Genomic DNA, 26,200 nt, shown 5'->3' on the forward strand with positions numbered 1-26,200 from the left:
ATACTGAAGTGGGTTGTATTCCCTTCTCCAGGGTATATATATGTTTATATACAATCTTCTACACACATATATAGCCATTTATTTTTAGAGAAAACTGTATCTTTCCAAACGATGAAGTTTTCTTCTACATTTTTATTCATTTAAATATATTTACTTATTCTAAGCCAATAAATTAGGAAATATGCTCATGAAAGGTGTCCAAGAAGTCCATCTGTCTGTTCATTTATCTGACCTATCAGTTCTTTAATTTCTCAAAATATTTTTTATCTCAAGCTCAACTATCTGATTCATCCAATAAACTGTTCCAACTTCTAGCAATAAATAACTTTTAAACTCAATCCCAAGTGAACTTTTTAAAATAAGAAAGTGGCTCCCTCCTTCAGCATCCGAAAGATTTCCACTCAATCCGAAATCACTTTAGTATATATTTAAAGCACTTAAATTATCAATTCATACCCCTCTTTGTAGAAATTTCAAGTACATTAGCTCAACTGAGTTCTATAAACTACATAAAGCTAGTTTAGTTCAGTTCAGTTCAGTCACTCAGTTGCGTCCAACTCTTTGCCACCCCATGGACTTCAGGAAGCCAGGCTTCCCTGTCCATCACCAACTCCTGGAGCTTACTCAAACTCATGTTCAGTGAATTGGTGATGCCGTCCAACCATCTCATCCTCTGTTGTTCCCTTTTCCTGCTGCCTTCAATCTTTCCTAGCATCATGGTCTTTCCCAGTGAGTCAGTTCTTCACATCAGGTAGCCAAAATATTGGAGTTTCAGCTTCAGCATCAGTCCTTCCAATGAACATTCAGGACTGATTTCCTTTAGTATTGACTGGTTGGATCTTCTTGCAGTCCAAGGGATTCTCAAGAGTCTTCTTCAACACCACAGTCCAAAAGCAACAATCCTTCGGTGCTCAGCTTTCTTTATAGTCCAACTCTCACATCCATACATGGCTACTAGAAAAATCAGAGCTTTGACTAGACAGACCTTTGTTGGCAAAGTAATGTCTCTACTTTTTAATATGCTGTCTAGGTTGGCCATAGCTTTTCTTCCAAGGAGCAAGCATCTTTTAATTTCATGGCTGCAGTCACCATCTTCAGGGATTTTGGAGCCCAAGAAAATAAAGCTTCTCACTGTTTCCATTGTTCCCCCATCTATTTGCCATGAAGTGATGGGACCAGATGACATGATCTTAGTTTTCTGAATCTTGAGTTTTAAGCCAACTTTTTCACTCTCCTCTTTCACTTTCATCAAGAGACTCTTTAGTTCTTCTTCGATTTCTGCCATAAAAGTGGCATTATCTGTGTATCTGAGCTTACTGATATTTCTCCTGGCAATCTTGATTCCAGTTTGTGCTTCATCCAGCGCAGCATTTCTCATGATGTACTTTGCATATAAGTAAAATAAGAAGGTTGACCATATATAGCTTTGACATACTCCTTTTACAATTTGTAACCAGTCCATTGTTCTATATCTAGTTCTAATTATTACTTCTTAACATGCATACAGGTTTTTCAGGAAGCATATAAGGTGCTCTTGTATTCCCATCTCTTGAAGAATTTTCCACAATTTGTTGTGATCCACACAGTCAAAGGCTTTAGCATAGTCAATGAAACAGAAGTAAATACATTTCTGGAATTCTTTTGCTTTTTCTATGATCTAATGGATGCTGGCAGTTTGATCTCTGGTTCCTCTGTCTTTTATAAATGTAGCTTGAACATCTGGCAGTTCTCAGATCACATACTGTTGAAGCCTAGCTTGAAGGATTTTGAGCATTACCTTGCTAACATGTGAAATGAGTGCAATTGTGAAGTAGTTTGAACATTCTTTGGCACTGACTTTCTTTGGGATTGGAATGAAAACTGACCTTTTTCAGTTCTGTGGCCACTGCTGAGTTTTCCAAATGTGCTGTCATATTGAGTGCAGCATTTTAACAGCATCATCTTATAGAATTTGAAGTAGCTCAGCTAGAATTACATCACCTCCACTTGCCTTGTTCATAGTGATGCTTCATAAGACTCACTTGATTTCATATTCCAGGATGAATGGCTGTAGATGAGTGATATACCATTGTGGTTATTCCAGTCATTAAGATCCTTTTTGTATAGTTCTTCTGTGTATTGTTGCCACAACTTCTTAATATCTTCTGCTTCTGTTAGGGCCATACCATTTCTCTCCTTTATTGTGCCCATCTTTCCTAATATGGTATTACTTATTAATAAACTGATGGACATAGGAAGAGTTTTGATAGATCTAGCTGGTATAATTTTCAGACAATGAAAAGATCAATGAACTGAAAATCATGGGGGATTGTTGTTTAGAACCTAATCTGAATTTATATAACTTCAGACTTGTTATAAATGATGACCATAGACTTTTATATATATATATATCATCATATGATCATAAAGTAAATAAATGTTATATTTACATTGATTCTAAAAAGCAAATAAACAATACTTGGTCTAAATTAGATGGTGTAGCTGCCATTTATGAAGCTTTTATCTAATAGCATTTTTCATTCAAACTAGCCTAAGACCTAACCTATAATACTTTCTATTAACTATAAATGAGAGTGTGTAAGAGGAGCTAGAAGGCTGCAAACAAAAGATTAAAATGAGCAAATATCTTGCAGGACAGAGCATATCCTTTAATAATTGCATTCATTTTAAGATGAGCCATTCAAAATTGCTACCTGTCCAACCTGCATACAGTGAGCAAACTATAAGCATGTAAAAAAAATGCTGTTTGTCCCAAGATAGGCCATTTTAATATCCTTGTAGCTGAGTTTTAAACACTTCAGGCTCACATGTCTGCTGAATTAACTACTTATTTTCTGGCTTTTTGCACATATGGTACTTGTAATCCATATTAAATTACAGCCTTAACAATTATTTTTGATGTTGTCTAATATGTAAGTTAAATTTAAAATACAGTGACCATTCATCCTTGTTTATAGAATAGAGTCATAAGTTAAACAAGTAAAAGTTTAAAAAGGTTTTGCCCTCATAAAAATATGTAGCCTCAAAAGTATGTCTCAAGTTAAAATGTATATAATTTATCTACCTTGAGAGCTCTGATCATTTATATACAAAAATAGATAATTAATTCTATCCTTGCAATAAATACAAAATAAGTTATCAACTATTTTATAAAATACTTTCTCCTTAAACACATGAAGTACTATTAACAAAGCTGGAATATATTTAAGATACATGTTTGCACTCAACTCACAATTTTCCAGAATAAAAAACAGAGTTTGTTTGGTAAATTTATCATTATTCCAAAATAAATTTTTTCCCAATTACCTAATTATTTTATAACTTTTAACAAATTTAGGGAACTGTTTTTTTAAATTCAATGAGTATCTTTCTGACAATGTAATAGAAAAACTTGATTTTCTAAATCAAGTTCACATGTAGTAATAATGAATGTCACAATATCAGACATTTTTAAACTGAAGAAAAAAGATTTTAATTACCTAATAAAACTTAAAGACATTTATTATATGACTTTTAAAAAACAGAATATTAAAAATGAAAAATTAATTTAAAAATTTATAAAACTTTAAATGCTAATTATTAATATATTTCCACTTAATAGATGTGAAAAAATCTTGTCTTTATAAATAAGCAAATGAGAGCTGATAATAACTCCTTGAGGAATGGAGCATGGATGCTAAATCAGTCTGGTAAAGGTGATTCAATCTATACAGAATGGGTATGATAAAAACTAAAAATTTAAATACACTGTACATTAAAGCAATTCTTCACACCTTTGATTCAGCAAATTAACTGCCTGGCTATTAATGAAGAACATATAATAACAGAGAAGCTAGAGATTAAAAGAAGAAAAATGTTCACAGCCAAAAATATTTGGAAATGGCTTCGTTAAACTAACACAATGTAATTTTTTTTAATTGCAAACCTTTTCAGAGCCTTTAATTTGCTAATAGCGGATCTCCAAGAGGAGGATCTAGCACACAATTCTCCTGACCTTACTCAGTTGTAGAACGCTCTTAAGGTGAAGGTAAAATCGCTCAGTCGTGTCCGACTCTTTGCAACCCCATGGACTGTAACCTACTAGGCTTCTCCGTCCATGGGATTCTCCAGGCAAGAATACTGGAGTGGATTACCATTTCCTTCTCCAGGGGATCTTCCCGACCCAGAGATCGAACCCAGGTCTCCTGCATTAGAGGCAGACGCTTTAACCGCTGAGCCACCAGGGATCTTGGGTTCATTTTATTCCCTCTAGAAACAGTTTAGCGTCTAAGAGTTTGTATTATCCCGAAAATATTGTATAATACTTTTATATAGTGTGCTATGGAGCCTACACATTTTTTAAGGCTCAAACTTCTTCCTTGTTTTAGAAAAGTTAGGGAAAGCACTGATGTGCTGGAATATTCCGTATCAATAATAAAGCAGAGTTATTTTCTATAGGAATGAAAATTTGCATAGGGTAACAATTCATGCTTCCTATACAAAACTAGTTTGGTAATTTCGTGTATCAAGAATATTTGCCAGGAGAAGACAGAAAGTATACAGGACCTCTAAAATATGAAATATTTACACTTCTTTTTCACACATCTAAAGACAAGCTTTATTAACTTGTTTAAAAAAAAAAAAGAAAATAACAAAACAGGAAGGAGATAAGCTGGCTAGAGGTAGGCACCCTGAAAACAGATGAGAGCTTCTTTCTAAGAATAGTGTAGCAGAGAGATAGAAGGTACCAAGATTCCTGATACCACATTTAAGCAGCTGTTTCAACCTTGCCCTTCTTAAGCCTCCAGTAGAACAACAATTTTATTTATTTACATAACTGTTTCATCAGATTTCCCATTACCCACACGTGAAACAGTTTCTACTAGCACCTATTGCCAGTTCCTACTAGAACCTATTACTTAAATTTTCAGAGGATATTATTGATGTTTATATTAGTACTGAATACTCTTAGAAAATGTATCTTTTAAGATTTTTTAGATTAAAAATTATAAGCAAGGAAGACCATTTTATGATCAAACATTTTCCATGTAAAGAGTTAAGGTTTTCTAATAGGATGATAAAATTGGCACCCGCAATAACAAATTTCATGAGACTATCAGATAGCTAGCATATTCTTCAGTGCATTTTCTCTTTTTAGTTGTTTTAATATGCAGTTGACTTCAAAAATTATACAAATTGTATAGATATCAAATTATTTTATCAGTGAAGGGAAAAATGATATTTAAGTTTAGAATTACTTCAAAGGTTCTAATATATTAATAAAAACCCAACTGTTAACTCTTTCTTTTGAAGTTTTTTGGTGGTGGTTTAGTCGCTAAGTCCTGTCCAACTCTTGCGACCCCATAGACTGTAGCCCACCAGGCTCCTCTGTCCATGGGATTTCCCAGGCAAGAATAATGGAGTGGGTTGCCACTTCCTTCTCCAGGGGATCTCCTGGACCCAGGGATTGAACCCCTGTTTCCTGCATTACAGGCAAATTCTTTACTGACCGAGCCACCAGGGAAGCCCTTTGCAGCTAGCTTTATAACCTCGTGTTATTGAGAAGACTCTTGAGAGTCCCTTGGACAGCAAGGAGCTCAAACCAGTCAATCCTAAAGGAAATAAACCCTTAATATTCATTAGAAGGACTGATGCTAAAGTTGAAGCTACAATATTTTGGCCACCTGATATGAAGAGCTGACTCATTGTAAAAGATCCTAATGCTGGGAAAGATTAAAGGCTAAAGCAGAAGGGGGTGGCTTCTCCTTTAGCCTTCAAAAGGAGAAGAAGGGAGATTATGAGATGGTTAGATAAGGATCACTGACTCAATGAACAAGAATTTGAACAAACTCCAGGAGATAGGGGAGGACAGATGAGCGTGGTGGGCTGCAGTCCACTGGGTTGCGAAGAGTCTGACACAAGTTAGCAACTGAACAACAAAATCATCCTCATCTTTCTGATACACCTGCATATATCTATAAATACATTCCAACTGGATAATTTGCTATTCATTTTTATGACCTTTGCTTCCCCCTTCATTTGAACCTGGTACATATCTAGCAGTATGCTGAAGGCAGCTTATACTGGCTTGTGAGACCTACTAATTTTCTACCTGTCTTCCCAACTCCATGTTCAGTGAGACTCCATTGGTAACTTGATATTAGCCATAGTGGTAGTATTTAATACCATGAAAATTGGCAATAAGTACAAATCAAAGCCTCTCTCATTGGTGTAGTCAGTTATTAAACAATTTTTATCACACCACTGAATAATACAAATCATTCATGTTAAAATTCTATACCTTACATTTTTCCTTGATTAATTTTGGCACCATTTATTTGGTAGCTTTAATATCAAAAAGTAACCAGATTTGCACAGTGAAGCACAAGGATTACCTGTACATTAAAGCTATAATAATATGTTATTGAACATATTATTTACTAGATCTAAATGGTTTGGAAGGGCTTAATGAAATGGTAACAATGTTCAGTTTCATTGATTTGTAATTTAGTAATGACAAATTTAAATTTAAATTGTAATCAGTTGTATTAAAGGTAGAATCGAGAAATACTAAATATCACTATCAACTATACAGGGATTACTAGAAAAAATAAATGTTTTCAAAATGTAGGACTTCCTACTGATTTCCATTTAAAATTTATATTTGATGTAGGAAATTAACTTCAACAATAGGCTGATTTCAGATTCTTATGACCTACACTTATTCTAAGAAATATTTTTTAAATAAACAAGTCATAAGGATGTACAACAACTTATTTATATTTTAAACTATCTCAGACTGTTTTCATTGAATGAAATAAGAAAAGGCCTTATTATAATCACCTATGAGTTATTTTAAGAATTCTGAAGGAAAGGTATTATTTTGGTTTCCATAAAATCCAGACTTAATTTTACAAATGTAAAATAAAAAATATAGATTTCTACATTTAAAGCTGGAACGTTTCTTTTTTAATTATACAATAGCTTTTCTGTTGTCTCATTAAATAGTTAAAATGCCATTTTTCAAAAAACTCTCAATTATTCAATCAAATTAAACTGAGTGGCTTTAAACTGAGAATAAAAAGGAAAATATCTAACATACCAACATTGCATCAGAAAGTATAAGTTTGTTCTATCAATATCTTACTAATACAGCTATATGTTTCCAAGTGAAGTACCAAATATTAAAAAGTAGTTCTATTAAAATCAATATGAGCATAATTTACAGATTAAAGATTCTGTCTTAGATTTACACATCAGAAGCAAGTGTTTGGCTTGCAATACACTTGCTAAAGATTTTAAAAGAAAAGTCCAGTTTTAAAAAGCTCAAAGCAGACTGTCCTCTGATCAGTCTCATGGTTATGTGGATTCTAATACTGAAAAATGAAACAGACTATGCATTTTTTTAAAGGACATTCAGTAAATGAAGTTATCAACAAGAGTTAACAAGAATTTGAAGCCAGCATTAAAATGGTAGCATTTTATTTTTTAAGCATCAATTGAACATTTAAATTGCTTTAGATAATATGCAAATATCTGGAATATACCAAAGTACCAAATAAGCTACCATAAACATGCAAGGCTTACAAGGCTTGTTTTCTCATTGAATTTTTAAATATAAAACGACTTTAAATAAAATTTCACAGGTGGGCTTTCTGTTCTTCAATTAAATATCTTTTGAAATTTAATCTAGTGTACCAACTATATCAATAAAATCTTTTAAACTTAAGTGTATGCACCATATACACAGCAGAGTATCTAAAACAACTGAAGTATGTTTGGAAAGCATTCACTATCTTTCTTTTCAGCTCAAATATCTGAATTTTTAAAAATCAACATAACTATTTTAATTTTTTTGGCAGAAAGAAGACTTAAAACATTATGTTTAATATCTTCCTAATTTAAAAATTTTGAAGCCCTATTTGAAAATTGAAGCCGTAATATGAACATTTTGAAATCAACGTTTCCCTGAATGTAAATTGTTTTTGCATGTCCTTCTACAAGCAAAATTTTCACAATTTTCAATTTCTTTTGGTAAAATCACCTTAGTAATATCAGTTTCCAAAACATACCTTCAGTCAGTCTAATGAGTTGCTAAACTTATGTTTAACACACCTCCCAGCACCCCCATTTTCAGTACCAGTAATAGTAAGGGAAGCAGGGAAACACTTACCTAAATTTTATTATGTTAAAATAATATTCAGGTGCATATTCTGAACCAACTTAGATGACAGTTGTAGCCCTATTCTGTTTATAAAGTTTATCATGCCAGTAACATTCAAAGCCTACAATTTCACCTTTGCTTCAAATATCAAGTCCATTAAATTAAATGGAAAATCTATTTTAAATTTATTCACCTCATTTTATCAACTCAGAGGTAGTCAGGCCACATGACAATGGGTAATGTTTTAAAATAATTTAGTGTTAAGCATCTCTCATAAAGAATAGCAGGAAATTAAGTTATATCCAGATTTGGGGGTGGAAGGGAAGTGGGAATGACTTTTTATATTTATTATAAAGTATTGAAACTGAAATTCTGCTTCAATTCAGTGTACATTAGATAAATAGAATTATCACAGTTTTAAAATGCAAATGTGTATAATTTGTATAATTAATTCACTAATAAGGTTTTTGGGGTGGGGGTCATAAATTCATCAGTTTAGTTTCTGGGGCTTCCAAACAAACTTTTAAAAATAGATATAAAATCCACATATTTCTAACAGAGATAACATCACATTTTTACAGTGTATCTTAGTATGCAATGGTTGAGTAAAAATATTTAAAACTATAGGTGTTGAAAACTAACAGAATAGTTTGTGTTGTCACTTCTTTTACAAATCCTATTTATATATAAAATAAATGATTTCAAACTCATTCCATTCAAATATCATATTGAAATTCCTATTGCTATTTGAAAGAACAATATTTTACCCTAAAAAATATACATATATATACCCAACAGGATTGATATGAAAACAATTTAAGTTGAATGATGTAATTATGTAATGGAATGTAAAAAAATTATAGCAATTAAAGTGTTGTGACATGCTCTAATGAATGAAGTTACATTGGTTGATGACACTATATCTTCTACTCATTAATTATTTGGATAGAGTGCATTAGGTTACATAGCATGAAGAAATAAAGTCATAAATTACCACTAAAAATTGCATCCATACATTTTCATTTAATATTGATGATATTTCTCAAACATCCACAAATTATTTTAAAAAATCAAAACAATATCAGTAGCACTTTGTATTCTCCAGGAAAGCTCACAACATGGTTCAGTTCTTCACTATATGCAGCTAGTGATTTTCAGGGGAAGAAAGTTAGCATTTCTAGAGAGTAAGTTTATAAAGCAAATTTACACATGTATGGCCTGTGTCGCCTGCTTAGATTCCCAAGTGACTGGAAATATTTTTAAAGCTTTCTTATTTTCAGATCTAAAGAGAAAATACATACTTAAGTGTAGGTTGTATTTTCACCCTAATTAGGGTGACATATTTAAGGAATCACCTGTTAATATAAAGCAATATACCACTAGCACATAGTGCAAATATTAATGATAGCATTCTTTTAAATATTTTTAAAAGTAGCCAAGGTCTTTTTTTTCTGAAATTTTAGAAGGAAAAGGTGGAAGATGACTTTAATGTGATAGTCAGATAGACCCAAGTGATAGAAGTATCTTTTAAAATTTTGTTTTCTCATTTCTTCTAAATCTGTTTTCTTTTCTCTAGAACTTCCTCTGTATAAGAAATTAGAATTGTAAAAGTATAACAGTAATAGTATTAAACAAACAGAAAATATCTCTCATCTAATTTTTGAGAGGCATGGGAGCAGGAATGATGTATACCTATTTATTTCTTAAGCCATAGAAATAGTTACTGAAAAAAGCTAATAAATTTAATCTCTTTATGGTTCTCAAATTTGACTATTGTTGACATGTAGTATTTATTAGTTCCCTCCTTTATCTCTCTCAATTACTTCCTTCACATCATGCACCAGCCCAGTACAAGACTACAAAAGAAAACATCCATGTAAAAGAACTCTTACTCCAAGGAATTGACAGCAAAGGGACAGCTTCATCCAAGTAAAAAATGTGACTCAGGTGCCATGCTTATGATTAAATTTTAAAAACATCTATTTCTCTGCACTTCTTAAGACGACTACCTTTTTGAGCTAGTAGTCTCAATCATTGTACAAACATACATAGAGAAAAACAAGCTCCTAGAGAATATTTCCTTACTCACTATCTTTGTTTCACTGGCGTGTCCTGCACAGCCTCTACTGTTTCCAAGTGTGTGTGAGAGCTTTGATCTCTCTTGACAAGACATTGTAGATTAAAATATTTTATAATGAATATAATTAAATTATTTTAAAAAGACACTGACTTTCCTGAGATAGTTTCAGATCATGAAGACCTGCCTTAAGTGGCTGAGAAACCTCCCCAAAATCCAAGGGGACCACTGGAAAGAGAGAAGTGCAATTTTGTTTGGAGAATTAACACAGACAAAACGTGCCTGTGAAACAGCTTCTCACAATTACAGTACTCTGCAGCTGTGGGAGAAGGAGCTATTGAGAAATCACAAAATATAAAAGAAAAAGTGTACTACTTGGTGAAATTCTGGGTTCTTTTTATCTTGTAGGGTCTTTCTCAAGAGTCATCTCAAAGAATTTCTTTCTAATGGTCATAAAAGAAAAGAAAAGATAAGAGAGCAAAGAAAAAATAAAAAGAAAGAGAAATAAGCCAACAGAGTATTGTTCTTCTCCTATTAGTTTTTTTTTTTAATCTGAATTAGCTAATGAGAAATGTACTAGAGACATGGTAGCAACTGCCAAAGAGCAACCACACTCCTTTTCCAAATATTTCAAAGAAAAACATAATTTCTTACAAGTTACTGCTTCTCATCAGGATGTGTGCATATATGATAAAGTATCTGTGTGCACATGAGTATATAAAATATGATTACATGTTCCATAAAGGATTCATAAAGAACAGAGATGTGCTATTTTTGGCAGCAAATAAAATAATTTAATAAACATCCAACTCCAAGGTGTTTTTTTTTTTTTAGCATTCTTAAGTTTCTTAATGTGAGTCTATACATCGTAACTTACCGAAATCAGTTTCTGTGATTTACTGAGATAGGCATTGTTTCAACTGCTAAATTGAAATAAATCACCATAAGGTGATCAGAGTTCTCAGAAGCTTATTGTCTGAGATAGGTATTGAATGGACACACTTAAGTGACTAGACAGAGGGAGCTTTTTTGCTTCTAGGGGTATTTGAATTCAATTCAGTGATGGAGGCAAGTAAAGACACAGAGGCAAATAATTTATCCATAGGATACAAAAAGTGAAAATAGACTACCAAGCTTGTCTTGCATTTATACTTAATTTTGTCCTAACAATAAAAAAAATGTGAAAAAATACTTTGGAAAGAGATATGGAAATTGTAAAAGATAGTCAAGCATAATTATCTATAAAAGAAGATGCCAACAAGCATTTGATTACAGAAGATTACCAAAAAATCACTTTAATTTTAAATTGTTTTTGTCTTAATCAACTTTGTATCGTATCTTTTATCCTTGTAAATGTCTAGCATAATTATGAAATTGAGTAGTAGAAAATGTTTATCTTCTTTTATGATGATTGAGAGTCTGTTCTTTATCCAATACAGATAATTTCAGTCAAAAGCTCCACTGTGTCAATTGTCAAGATACAATATTCACCATAGCTAAAAAAAAGTCACTGATTCAACTTAATTTCAATTGATTTTTTTCTATCAGTTTCAAAAACTAATTTTTTTCTTCATTAGTGACTTCATTTATACTTTAAAACCATGTTTATTATTGGAATCATTAAAAATAAAGAGGTAAATTATTTTATAATTAGTTTACCAAATAGCAATTGTGAAAAAAAGGCCTGGTAACACAGAAATAGCCCTAACTTGTATGGAAATGTAATTTGAATGTGCATTTAGTTTTATTCAATGTGACTTTTAGGTTCATAATTGACATATTTATTAGTATAATCAATTATAATAATCACTTCACAGGTGTGAAAGGCAGAAGAGGACTACTTCAAGCCAAACGTTCATTAAATTCTAGAAAAAAATCTAAATAGGAAGAGGAACAACAGATAGGCTTCTCTGCAATTTACTTAGGTTAAAAAATACTGAAAAATAAAAGCAAAATATATCTAAAATTATGGAGAGGTAAACCTGAAATGATATTCTAGTAAGAGGTGGGAAAGTTGGTGGCAAAGGCATAGAACAAAATTGGCATTTCATTTTAGTGTGACAACAGTCTTTTTGACAGCAGGTTAGTTAACATTGCACATCCCACCAAAACAGTAATCCATTTCCAAGTCCATAATAATTCATTGTTGCCCTTCACTGTATATTAAATGTCACCCATCATTGTGACAGGAATATAAAAGCTACCGCACACTAGTCAGGAGCCAAAATCAAAGCTGTTAATGCAAGCACTTTGGACAGGGTTTTCCAAACCCAGTTAAACCATCAAAAAAAACCCACTATGTTTACAACATCTTTACCCCTGAGCTCCAAGAAAAATATGACTATTTTTGCAAGTATGAGGACTCTCAGTAAGGCAATAGCCTTGTCATCTTGTGACTGCAGACCATGTTAGAGCCAACACATATATCAAGATGGTCTTGGCAGTCACTGTAATAATAACAAACCCTTGAACAGGTTCTAGGCAGACGAACCCTTGCTCCCCTGCAAACTAACCCAATAATACAATAGTTAATACTCTAAAATCATAAAAACCATGCAAAGTAATTCAACACAAAATTATATAAGAAATTCCTATATTCTTTTTAACTAAGAAAATCTAATCTTATGTATTTAACAGTTTGAGTAGCCCTGATTTGCTATTCTTGATAAGAAGGCCAGGTTAGTCAATATTGCTTGGTTTCTTTTACTCTTTCTTCTATATTTGTCCTATTCATTTGCTCATTTAAGTAACCTAAGAAATTGTTCTGTGTAATAATATCCTTACTACCAAATTTGGTATAGTGTTATTTTTCATCTTCAGAATTTATTTGTATCTAATTTTAAAATGCCAATTTCAGAATAAAATATGCAATGTTCTTATATGCTTAGTGAATATTATTAAATTTACATCAATCCTGTTGGAGGGAAATGTATATGCCATTATTACTTTCTTTTAGGTTCAATTTTTAGTTCTTAATTTCTATATACCAAACTACTAAGACCTCAGACCAAGATTTACATGCTAAATTTCTAAACAGCCCTAGTTTTCCTGGAAACAACTATAGCTAAAAGAAAATTCCAAACTCTCTAATATTATAGGGATTTAAATTGACTCATTTTATAAATAGGACCTATCGTAGAAACACTATCTATATTTTTTAAAAAGGAAATATTTGAAGCAAGGTGAAAAATAATCTCTCATTAGTACAAAGGGTGGGTTCCCTAAATAGGCTTATTATATGACTAATTGCCATCTCTATACTAATATACCTAGAAAAAGAAAATAAAAGAATAGAAAGAAAGAGGAAAAGATTTAGGGGCACATATGATTAAGTACAAGCCCATTACGGAAAAGATTTCTTCCTAATCCTCTGTCAACGAGGAGCTATTGTTAGAATACCTAGGGTAAAGCCATTGTATGCCTAGAATGTAGTAGCTCAGGTTCATTTTTACTTTTAAAAAAGAGTTCTCAGTTAATTAAGATAAGCATGCTGATTATGCCATTATGCTATAAACAATAATGCAACTGTTTGTGAGAGATCATGGTCTATAAAGCCATTCCAGGACAAACAAACAATATCATATATCTTGATTTTAATATTCACTAAAATAAATTTAGAGAATCTTCAAGTATTTCTTAGAATTTTTCTTATAAAAAAGTGAGGGGAAATATTAAAATGGTATCATAATTTACCTTTAAATTTAATTTTAAAAATATAAAAATCTAAGAATTATTATCATTTATCAGTTTATCACAAATTTAATGTTGTTAATACTGTGATACAACAGATATTCAATAAGACTCAAATCTAGTATTCTAATGATAAATAACAAACTGCTTTATGTCTTATTTCCTTTATAGTTGTATATTTTTCAGTGAAACATACATTAATAAGTCATCTTCAGATAAATACATATAAAATATATGCAATCATTAAAAATGTTGGATAACTATAAAATATTTTCACCACTTTCATTCAAACCCAATATATATGTGTCAGATAAACACATCGGTTAAGAGTTCATTAGTGAATAAATGTATCGTCATGTTTGTTCTTGGATTTGAGCATCTGGTACAATTTTAGAACATTATAGGTATCTAGTAGATAATTGCTGAATAAATTAATCTATAGATGAAGGGTATAAATTAATACTTAATACTTTATGGAATACTAATTCTCCAGCATTCACTACAGGTTGAAGAAATATTTGACTAATCAAGTGAATGATTGATGGAATAATTAAAGTGGAAACAGAAAACAAACTGAAGGTGTGGCTTGGTAGCTAAAAAGATAAAGAAGATTAACTGCAACAGTAAAAATTGGGACAATGTCATCTGGTGACTGAAAAAAAGTAAAGTAATGCCAATTAAAAATTATAATTATATTTCAATCATTTATTATATTTTAATTTTGAGATAAAATAGATATTACATAGTTTCTCAAAATATCATATAAAATAATATGCAATAATCTAAGAAATATGAATTCTGTTGAAGTGATATTACTTTAGAACTTTTCATTTTTATGAATTCCAGTGGAAATAAAATGATATCTGAGAATTTTTAAATGTAATTTGTCCTTCTTTGTTATGAGGATAAGGACAAAGAATGTGCATAAAGAAAATGTGATTTTAATTTTGACATCAATAATGATGTTCCTTCATTTCTCAAAATCAGTGATCTCTATATGGCATAAGATATAATGCTTATTCATAGATAAAAATGCTATGCTTATTTTGAATTGATAACAAATTATTATAATGCCATTTTGGTTAGAAAAGTAATTAAGTTCTTTGCAATTGAAATTCAGACATTTTGCTGTTATTTGTACATCGTGAACTTCTTTCACAGTAGCAGGAGTTCAATACAATGTCAGAGTGGATTTTATTTATCCAAAATCATTTCGTTTTGGAGGTTCAGTTTAGAATTTAAATTGACTCTATTCATGAAATTTTCCTTTCATTTGAGTTTTAGTTTTATTTTTTAATTTGACAATATTTATATGAGATAACAATGTTGAGAATTGAAGGAAATATTCTGAGATAATATGTAAAGAATTGATTTTCACTATGTATACTTTTTCAAGAACATCAAATATATTTATTACTTAATAGAGGATACCCTTTACTATTTTAATAGAATATTTGTTAATTTACCTATAAATGAAGATATTAAGCTTAATTTTTCAAACTATATGAAATTGTTATCTCATTATTGAATGATGTGCTGAAATAGAATCATTTTCAAATCCATTCATTTAATCACTGACAAAATTAAAACAGTAATATTCTAAAAGTCAAAGACAAAAAAATGGCATACCCGTTAATGGTATGTTTTCAGATTGAAGGACATGGATGGATTTCTTTTCTGTAAAATTTGTATAGTTTATCATAATTCTACAGATATTATATGATTTCATGTTTATCAAAGTAAGAGCTATAGATAATTTTAGAAGTGCAAATCAATATCACATGATTCTATTTGCTAATACACTTTTAAGCTGGAATTATATTCAGATGTCTCCATATTTGCTTTTGAACCTAATTTTAGAAGATTTAGGCACAGAATATAGGAATATCTAAAATTTCTAAGTTGATTTTAAAGTAATTCAATAGTCTCTGCTTAAGATTCCCTGGAAACTGATATTAGAACTTAATTTAGCCTGACTGATGCCCACACAATGGCCTCATAAAACTGTCTCAGGACATTTTCCTCTAGGCTTTGTATATATGCTTCCTGAGAATTTTGTTAATTTGATTAAGAGGGAACAGGTGTACCTGCAGACATCAAAAAAGAATTTTTCTATACTTCAGAATCTTTGTTTTTTTTCTGTTTGTTCTGTGGGTGGGCTGCAGAGTTCTTTACTCATTGAATTATTTAAGCTGTAATCCATGAACTCAATTCTCTGAACACATAAACCAGGATGGCTTGTGTTAGACACTATAAAAAATGATGCAATTGGTCCAAAGAATCTCAAACATGAGGCTGAGTTTTATTTGCAGAAGATATGGAAAAAACTGGAGCTAAAAATTTATGAGCTTCATATACCAAATTCTCACTTTGGGGGGAAAACACTCTAAAATTCAAATAAAATTTTTAACTCAATCTACCATATAACTACATATAATATGAATATATGATTCTAATATAGATTTTCAGTCAAATACAACTAATAATTTTCTGAAGAACTCAAATGTTAATACTGAAATTATTAGGTGGAAAATGATAAGTCTATATAACATTTATGTGTAAATATATACACATATATTTCAGAAATGTGTATTATAAAAATATAAATATATGATAATTTTATTTTTTTCTTAACTGAATAAACTAAGCATTTTTCATGCTAGGAAAAAATATATGACTTTGTTAAAAATGTTCAAGGAAGAACAAATGTTCTTAGTGATAATTGATCAGAAGACTCCCACATAATGTAATTGAAAAAAATAACCCACATATTTAATACTTAAATTTGGATTAAAGCAAAAATATTTATAGTTGTACTTTTTAAGTGTTATTATCAATGTGAAAAATTATAATTCATCTTGGATTTAGAGTTCTCTTTTTGATATCTGATAGAAAATAAATATTCAAAGACTACACTAAGTATTGACTTGGAAAGTCATTTGAGTAACAGTGGAACTCTGAGTCCGGTATAGTTTTAATCTCCTTAATCAAGACTAAAAAAAAACCAAAAAACTAAACCATATCAAAATAATCTATCTGTTGAAAATTTGATAGTGAGGTAAACAGAAATAAAACATGACCACAAATATTCACTTCCAGAGTGACAACAGAGTAGCAAAAACCACATAAAGTGAGGTATATCATAGACTTTAAAAGTCATTATAAGACATAAACATATGTATTTTTCACTTAGGCAATTGAGTTTCTGATCCTGTGATTTAAATATACCTACATGTCAACAAATATAATGGAATTTGTTGTGGTGATGTGTTTATTATGTGAAAAAATATATACATTTTACATAGAAAATCATGATAGGTTTTTATACTAAAAAAACTTATTTTTGATCAGCTTTTTTTTTTTTTTAAGCCTCCTTTTAAATTTTACTACTTTGGTTTTTCTTATACGTATTTCATTAATTTAAATAATAAAACATATTGTTTTTCTGTCTGGTCCAAGATAAATTTTCAAAATGAGGAAGTAATTTTTATATCATAGTGATCTGAACTGCTTTTAGTTTCTGATTAAGAAGAGTAATCTCTAACACATCTCTGCTGCTGCTGCTGCTGCTAACTCTCTTCAGTCGTGTCTGACTCTGTGCGACCCCATAGATGGCAGCCCACCAGGCTCCCCTGTCCCTGGGATTCTCCAGGCAAGAACACTGGAGTGGGTTGCCATTTCCTTCTCCAATGCATGAAAGTGAAAAGTGAAAGTGAAGTTGCTCAGTCGTGTACGACTCTTAGCGGACCCCATGGACTGCAGCCCACCAGGCTCCTCCATCCTTGGGATTTTCCAGGCAAGAGTACCGGAGTGGGTTGCTATAGCTTACTGACATAACCAGCATGCTTTCTGCCCAAAAAGGCATCACAGTACATTTTATAAGCTATATGACTTAAAAGTTCATTATTCTACAGCACTTCATGGGAAATAAAGAAAAAGAAAAGTAAAATTGATTGTGACTTTTGACAATTATTAGTTAGAAAAAAGAGGTAACAATTGCCAAAAAAATCACAAAAGTGAGCATGTTACCTGGCTATGACAAAGAGCACACAACTGACACCCAAGTAAGCCAGCAGAATATACATCCAGATATCAGGGGAGAGAGGATTCAGGAAGGAGAAGACGCCTGGGTTTGTACCATTGGGCTTGCGGTACAAAATACTTATTCCAAGTGTCATAAAGGGCTTGGAAAAGTCGATGACCTTCTCTCGAACGTAGGTAATAGCCAGTGGAGCAACTGCAAGGTCAGCTTTCTGTAGAGAGAAACATAAAAATGGAAAAAAAAAATTGCTCTTAAGTCACAAGAAAGTAGCAATCATATTAAATAAAACAAAGACTTTACACTTCAGAATTGTCTCAAAACAGTCATGTTAACATTTAAAGCATTCTATACTCTGAAGTGAAGTATTTGATTTACTGTGCTACTCATTTCTATGATTTTCTAGATTAGCAAATCCGCAGTTATGGCAAGTACATATAGAAAGAAAAAACTGTATAGGATGAAAAAACTGAAAAAAATATCATACATTTAGGACCTGAATTATTATGCTATTAAACTAGCTCATAATACTTTTAATTTGAACTTTATAAACAATATCAATTGTTATTTTCTAAACACTATGGTCAAATTGTAAACAATAATAATAACTACCTCAAATTGTTTAACTGATAATCAGGAAACACGTCTTTTACTGGTTTTAAAACTATAGAGTACCGTTAAAATGTTTTAGTCTTTAAACAGTTAACATTGTGAAAATCCTCTTTTAATATGATTTTGTTTACTGCCTCTGAGTTTTGTTTCTATCTCTCTAATTTGTTTTATATTATTTAATGAAAATCCTTGCAGCCTTGCCTAAATCACATTAGGAAATTAGTTTTTCAATTTTCACAAAGTTGCTAATTTTCCACGGTAGCTTAAATATGTTAAATTACTAATGCTTTTCACTCACCATGTTATAACCATCTGTCAGGGATGAACTTAAGCTCTAATGTATTTCAAAAAATAATTATAATATTTTGAAATAACAAAAGCATTTATTTCAACCTATGATAGGAACCTATGTTTCTATATTTCTTTTATGTTTATAAATATATGGAGCTTTCAGATAATATATAGAAATGCTCATCTGAAAGAGCTACAGCAAGGTGTACAACAAAATGAAATTGGCCCTCTACTGTTTCCTTTTCTCAGGGATTGTTGGATGACCTAAGGAAGAAATTTCTCTAAGAGGCTAAGTTTGTTGCCAATGTTATTCTGAGTATGTGTTTATATGCATTTGTGTGTTGTGGGGGGCCGTGGGAGATGCTTGGATAGAATATCTTTGATAGTAGCAATGGAGAAAGACAGACATTTCCTAACAGCCAGAAAGGAAAAACATCTTCAGGGTCCTGGGAGGAGTACAATCTTATTTCACATTCATAATTCAAGGAATATCAACTTATCACTAATAATATCCCTGGAGAATTTGCTATGCAACAGGCATTGTGCTAAGAAGGCTCCTTGAATTGTTACATTTAATTATTACACAATCCAACTATTTAGTCCCAGTTTCAGATATGGAAAGTGAAACCACAGATGTTAAAAACTTGTTCATTGTCATAGTGTGAATTTAGCAACAAGGGCATAAACCTAAGCTTTTGGAATCTATACTAAAACTAACCAAGACGTGCATCTCAGAAACTAGAAATGGAACCATGGAGACATCATTCATTCATTCATGATAGATTTTGTAGAACTGGAAAGGGAACAAGAATCCACAGAAGCAAAGGTGGGAATTGATAGATTATAGTCTCAGAATTTAGAGGGTCAGGTGCAGAGTACAAGCAAATAGAGTATTTTCCACAAATGAGATAGCACTTCCTCCAAGACAGAAAAAAGGAAGTAAAGATCCTCCGAAAAAACAAACAAGTTAGAGAAGGAAAGTGATAATTACAAGATTTATATATATAAATGTATATATGTTTTTTTTAAAAAAGGACAACATAGAGTGGTGGTTTATTCCTAATTTGCTGATTGAATTCAGCACAGTTTTATCATGTATCACTGAACTTCATAACCTGCCCTCCTCCTAGGCACACAGAAAGCAAAATTTTGTCACATATAAAATGTGCAAGTGAATATGCTTTAAACTAATAAAATACTTTTTAATTCATAAAATATTATCAAAAGTTAAGAAACAATTCAAGTAACATATATTAATACAAATTTACTTCATTATTCCAAAGATGTTGTTCCATAGGCTTATATTAATATGATTGACAAAGCATACATCAAATTTCAAAATTTATTCAGCACTGCCTAAAAAAGTTATATTCCAATTATTAAAGGAAAAAAACCCACAAATATATGTAGTATGCTTTCAATTATAAAATAAATCAATTATTTGAAACAAAAGATACAGACACTTTTAACCATTTAAAAAAAAGCAATGTTGCATGTGTAGAATAGAGTATTATCCAGCAACATAAAGAAATGTGCTATGAGTTAATCACTCAGTCGACTCTTTGTGACCCCATGGACTATAGCCCACCAGATTCTTCTGCCCGTGGAATTTTCCAGGCATTAATATTGTAGTGTGTTTCCATTTCCTATTCCAGAGGATCTTCCCAATCCAGTGATCCAACCTGCAACTCTTGCATCTCTTGCATGGGCAGGTGGATTCTTTACCACGGTGTCACCTGGAAAGCCATTGAGAAATGTGCTATCAAGCCACAAAAAGACACAGAAGACCCTAAATACAAATTGCTAAGTGAAAGATGCCAGTCTGAAAAGACAACATATTGTACAATTCCATATATATGACATTCTGGAAGAGACAAAACTATAAATACAATAAAGAGATCAGTGAGTACCCAGATATCCAGAGATGAGAGAGTAATGAATAGGCAGAGCACAGAACATTTTCAGGGCAGTGATGCTATCCTGTATGACACTGCAATGATGGATACATGACACTACACATTTATCAAAATCCATAAAACTAAAAGGAATCCATAGAATGGAAGATACAAAGACGAATGAACCTTAGTGAAAAATATGGACTTTAGCTAATAATATCAATAGAAGTTCATCACTTGTAACAAATGTACTACACTCAAGGTATCTGATATTAAGAGCAATTGTAGGGAAAGGGGGTAAGGTAGAAGAAGATACATGGAATCTCTACTTTCTGCACAATTTAATAATAAACCTAAAACAGATCTTAAAATGCCTATTAACTTTTTAAATAAAAGAGTTTTTAAACGATATGCTCAGTTAGTAGAATTCATGATATATCTTGATTAATTAAAACTAGGTTGTTGACTATTAAAAATAAAACACAAAATTTACTGATCACTGGTCAAAAATAAGCCATACTGAATACGCAAGTAAAGTAATGCTCAAAATTCTCCAAACCAGGCTTCAGCAATAGGTGAACTGTGAACTCCCTGATGTTCAAGCTGGTTTTAGAAAAGGCAGAGGAACCAGAGATCAAATTGCCAACATTCGCTGGATCATCAAAAAAGCAAGAGAGTTCCAGAAAAACATCTATTTCTGTTTTATTGACAATGCCAAAGACTTTGACCGTTTGGATCACAATAAACTGTGGAAAATTCTGAAAGAGATGGGAATACCAGACCACCTGACCTGCCTCTTGAGAAATCTGTAAGCAGGTCAGGAAGCAATAGTTAGAACTGGACATGGAACAACAGACTGGTTCCAAATAGGAAAAGGAGTACGTCAGGCTGTATGATGTCACCCTGCTTATTTAACTTATATGCAGAGTACATCATGAGAAACGCTGGGCTGGAAGAAGCACAAGCTGGAATCAAGATTGCCAGGAGAAATATCAATGACTTCAGATATGCAGATGACACCACCCTTATGGCAGAAAGTGAAGAGGAACAAAAAAGTCTCTTGATGAAAGTAAAAGAGGAGAGTGAAAAAGTTGGCTTAAAGCTCAACATTCAGAAAATGAAGATCATGGCATCCAGTCAATCACTTCATGGCAAATAGATGGGGAAACAGTGGAAACAGTGCCAGACTTTATTTTCTTGGGCTCCCAAATCACTGCAGATGGTGACTGCAGCCATGAAATTAAAAGATGCTTACTCCTTGGAAGAAAAGTTATGACCAACCTAGATAGCATATTGAAAAGCAGAGACATTACTTTGCCAACAAAGGTCCATCTACTCAAGGCTATGGTTTTTCCAGTGGTCATGTATGGATGTGAGAGTTGGACTGTGAAGAAAGCTGAGCACCGAAGAATTGATGCTTTTGAACTGTGGTGTTGGAGAAGACTCTTGAGAGTCCCTTGGGATTTTTTTGGAAGGAATGATGCTAAAGCTGAAACTCCAGTACTTTGGCCACCTCGTGCAAAGAGTTGACTCATTGGAAAAGACTCTGATGCTGGAAGGGATTGGGAGCAGGAGGAAAAAGGGAGGACAGAGGATGAGATGGCTGGATGGCATCACTGACTCGATGGACATGAGTCTGAGTGAACTCCAGGAGTTGGTGATGGACAGGGAGGCCTGGGGTGCTGCGATTCATGGGGTCGCAAAGAGTCGGACATGACTGAGCGACTGAACTGAACTGAATGCACACCAAAGATATGTTAAAAATCCATTTAAAAAATGAGACCTCAGAACTATCTTGCAGCAGTAAAGATGACCACTTACTTATACATTATAGAATTATCCATTAGTAAGCTCTGACCTCATTAGAAACCCATTAATAATATAATAATTTTGGAATCTAATCAAGATGTTATTATATTAAAGATGTTTATAATGAGAGCTGTGGTATTTTCCCATGAAACATCATGTTATTAAAGATTGAGCATTTGGAGAAAAGCCCCTGATGGTAAAATAGAATCACCTCAGAACTTTCAATCTCTGTAGATAGAGGTTAGTATGATTTAATGAAAATTGATTTGGTAATTGATGTTATTTTAAAGAATAAAGTATTCCTCGATTAGGAAGAGCCAGTAGTCAAAATTGATTTTTAATAACTATTTTATCAATAGAAATATAAATAAGTAAATTGTTAAGTGTCACATGAATAGTAAAAACAAAAGGGATAGTTCATGTCTACCACCAGATTGGGTCACAGAAGACTTTTCCAAACAATTATACTTGCATTACAGCTTGAAGAAGGAGCCTGAGATAACAAAGGTCCGAATTAGGAAGGTGATAATAGCAGGAAAAAATAATATGTTAGCAGTAGCTAGCATCAAATGGATTCATCCTGGGCCAACACTATATTGCATTCTTTGCCCATAACAGTTATCATCAATTCTCACAACAGATAAACCAAATCTGTAGTGTGATTTCCTTTCCATGGATGAAAAAACCAGAACTGTAAGAGTTTAAACAGTTTGATCCCAAAGATTATTTAACCATATTAATTTCCCACCATTTTCTGTACAATCATCCAAATACATCATGACTAATTCTTCTGCTACAGTTCCTATATTCCCCTACCCCAAATGATCTCCCCATTTCTCCACTGTACAAATCCTATGACACATCTCTGATTCTTTTCCTCCAATGTAGGCATCCCTGAATATACTGTACACATTAATTTCTCCTAAGCATGAGTTTGAGTGAACTCTGGGAGTTGGTGATGAACAGGGAGGTCTGGCGTGCTGCAATTCATGAGGTCACAAAGAGTAGGACAGGACTGAGCCACTGAATTGAAATGAACTGAAGCAAATGTGTATGCCCTTATAAACTTAACCACGCAATTTAACATGCAACAATACTTTGTTGTGTTATTTCTGAGTTTTTCACAGGTAAGTCACCTAATATGAGAGTTTTGAATGCACACATTGTTGCAATTGTATTATCAGAATGTAAGCACTTTGAAGCCTGCAGGCATTCTCTTCAATCAAAGCACATAGCACTGAACTGAGAGAATGGTAAAGTAGCTCTCCCTGGAAATTTCACAAAGATGTCTAGGCAGCACTATTTTATTAATTTAATAAGGATTAATTTACTATCATTCTATGTGAAACTCTTCCAAACTGTCTTATTTAGCCCTTGATCATAATCAATCTAACATCTCTAGGGTATTGGACAAATCTGACACCAAGGAATAGCTTAGCAAATGTTTGCTGAACACAGTTTCAATTTATGTTACTGAAATGTTAAAAGAAAATTAAAAGGAAATCACTCAGAGAATTTTAAAATTAAACTTTTTTCTGATCTTGTACTAGAAATGAGATTTATTTGTACATTAATATAATTCTTAGTGAACTAGCCATCTAGGGAGAACAGAATAATTCTTTTTGTGGAGTTATATAGCTAATAGTAGTCCTTTGATTAATGTCTCATTAAAGATCAAAGTAGAATGGTAGAATTTATTGGTGTAAGTTCTAATTCCATAATACAAAAATTAGATAATAAAGTAAATCTTCATGAATGCCACAATGACCCCAAATTTGATCATGTTAAGGAAACTTTTATTATGAAGTCCAAGAATCAAAGAACATAACAATGTTATGTTATTTGTGACCTGATCAGTGAAACATTTTATACATACTTCTGAAAGTTCTTGCAGTTTAACAATGGAAAACCAGTTCTAAACATTTTCTTTTCCATAGTTTTCTGAAATGCTTAGTAAAAGGGTAAAATAAAGTAGTAAGTACACATGAATAAATTGGAATGTTTTAACTGATTTAGTTACGACATTTAAGCTAGTTAAAAAAATGATGTGTATTAAATTAAATGTCACTTATCAGTGGTAGCATACTTTCCCAAATTCTTCACGAAGTATAAATCTGAACAAATGCTTTGCCTCTGTGTGTACTTTCAGAGAAACAGTTCATTTTCTGTAAATATGGTAGAGAATCCTCCCAGTCGGAATCTTGCATGATACCTGCTTTCAGTCTTATGCAACTAGTATTTGTTCTTCATCTAAAAGCCAGAAAGGTTTTTAGATTTTTTTTCAGTTGTTTCTTTCTTCTTTTTTTATTGAAGGATAATTGCTTTACAGAATTTTGTTGTTTTCTGTCAAACCTCAACATGAATCAGCCATAGGTATACATATATCCCCTCCCTTTTGAACCTCCCTCCCATCTCCCTCCCCATTCCACCCCTCTATATATAGAGCTCCTGTTTAAGTTTCCTGAGCCATACATCAAATTCCTGTTGGCTATCTATTTTACACATGGTAATGTAAGTTTCCATGTTATTCTTTCCATACATCTCACCCTCTCCTCCCCTCTCCCCATGTCCGTAAGTCTATTCTCTGTGTCTATTTCTCCATTGCTGCCTTCAGTACCATCCTTCTAGATTCCATATATATGTATGTTAGAATACAATATTTATCTTTCTCTTTCTGACTCACTTCACTCAGTATAATAGGTTATAGGTTCATCCACCTCATCAGAACTGACTCAAATGTGTTCCTTTATATGGCTGAGTAATATCTCATTGTGTATCACAATTTATTTATCCATTCATCTCTTTATGGACATCTAGCTTGCTTTCATGTTCTAGCTATTGTAAATAGTGCCACACTGAACAATGGGATACATGTGTCTTTTTCAGTTATGGTTTCCTCAGGGTATATGCCTAGGAGTAGGATTGCTGGGTCATATGGTGGCTTTATTCTTAGTTTTTAAAGGAATCTCTATACCACCTTCCATAGTGGCTGTATCAGTTTACATTTTCATCAACAGTGCAAGAGTGTTCCCTTTTCTCCACACCCTCTCCAGCATTTATTGTTTGTAGACTTTTTGATGAGGGCCATTCTGACCAGTGTGAGGTGATATCTCATTGTGGTTTTGATTTGCATTTCTCTAATAATGAGTGATATTGAGCATCTTTTCATGTGTTTGTTAGCCATCTGTATGTCTTCTTTGGAGAAATGTCTGTTTAGGTCTTTTCCCCACTTTTTGATTGGGTTGTTTGTTTTTCTGGCATTGGGTTATATGAGCTGCTTATACATTTTGGAAATTAATATTTTGTTAGTTGTTTCATTTGCTATAATTTTCTCCTATTCTGAGGGCTGTCTTTTCACCTGCTTATAGTTCTCTTTGCTGTGCAAAAACTTTTAAGTTTAATTAGGCCCCACTTCTTTACTATTGTTTTTATTTCCATTACTCTAGAAGGTGGGTCATAGAAAATCTTGCTTTGATTTATGTCACCGAGTGTTCTCCCTTTGTTTTCCTCTAAGAGTTTTATAGTTTCTGGTCTTACATTTAGGTCTTTAATTCATTTTGAGTTTTTCTTTGTGTATGGTATTAGAAAGTGTTCTAATTTCATTCTTTTACACATAGCTGTCCAGTTTTCCCAGCACCATTTAT

General features: G+C 32.3%; 1 protein-coding gene across 2 annotated transcripts in view; it reads right to left on the reverse strand.

Moving 5' to 3' along the window:
• GRIK2 (glutamate ionotropic receptor kainate type subunit 2) overlaps nt 1-26,200 on the reverse strand; it is a 723,766-nt gene that overhangs the window by 139,347 nt on the left and 558,219 nt on the right. For both annotated transcript variants that reach the window (XM_068985543.1, XM_068985544.1), the window contains exon 11: nt 17,940-18,163. In XM_068985543.1, coding sequence (XP_068841644.1) covers nt 17,940-18,163 — 224 coding nt within the window. The remainder of the gene's footprint in view (nt 1-17,939; nt 18,164-26,200) is intronic.

Source organism: Capricornis sumatraensis, chromosome 13, assembly GCF_032405125.1.
Source record: "Capricornis sumatraensis isolate serow.1 chromosome 13, serow.2, whole genome shotgun sequence".
NCBI lineage: Eukaryota > Metazoa > Chordata > Mammalia > Artiodactyla > Bovidae > Capricornis > Capricornis sumatraensis.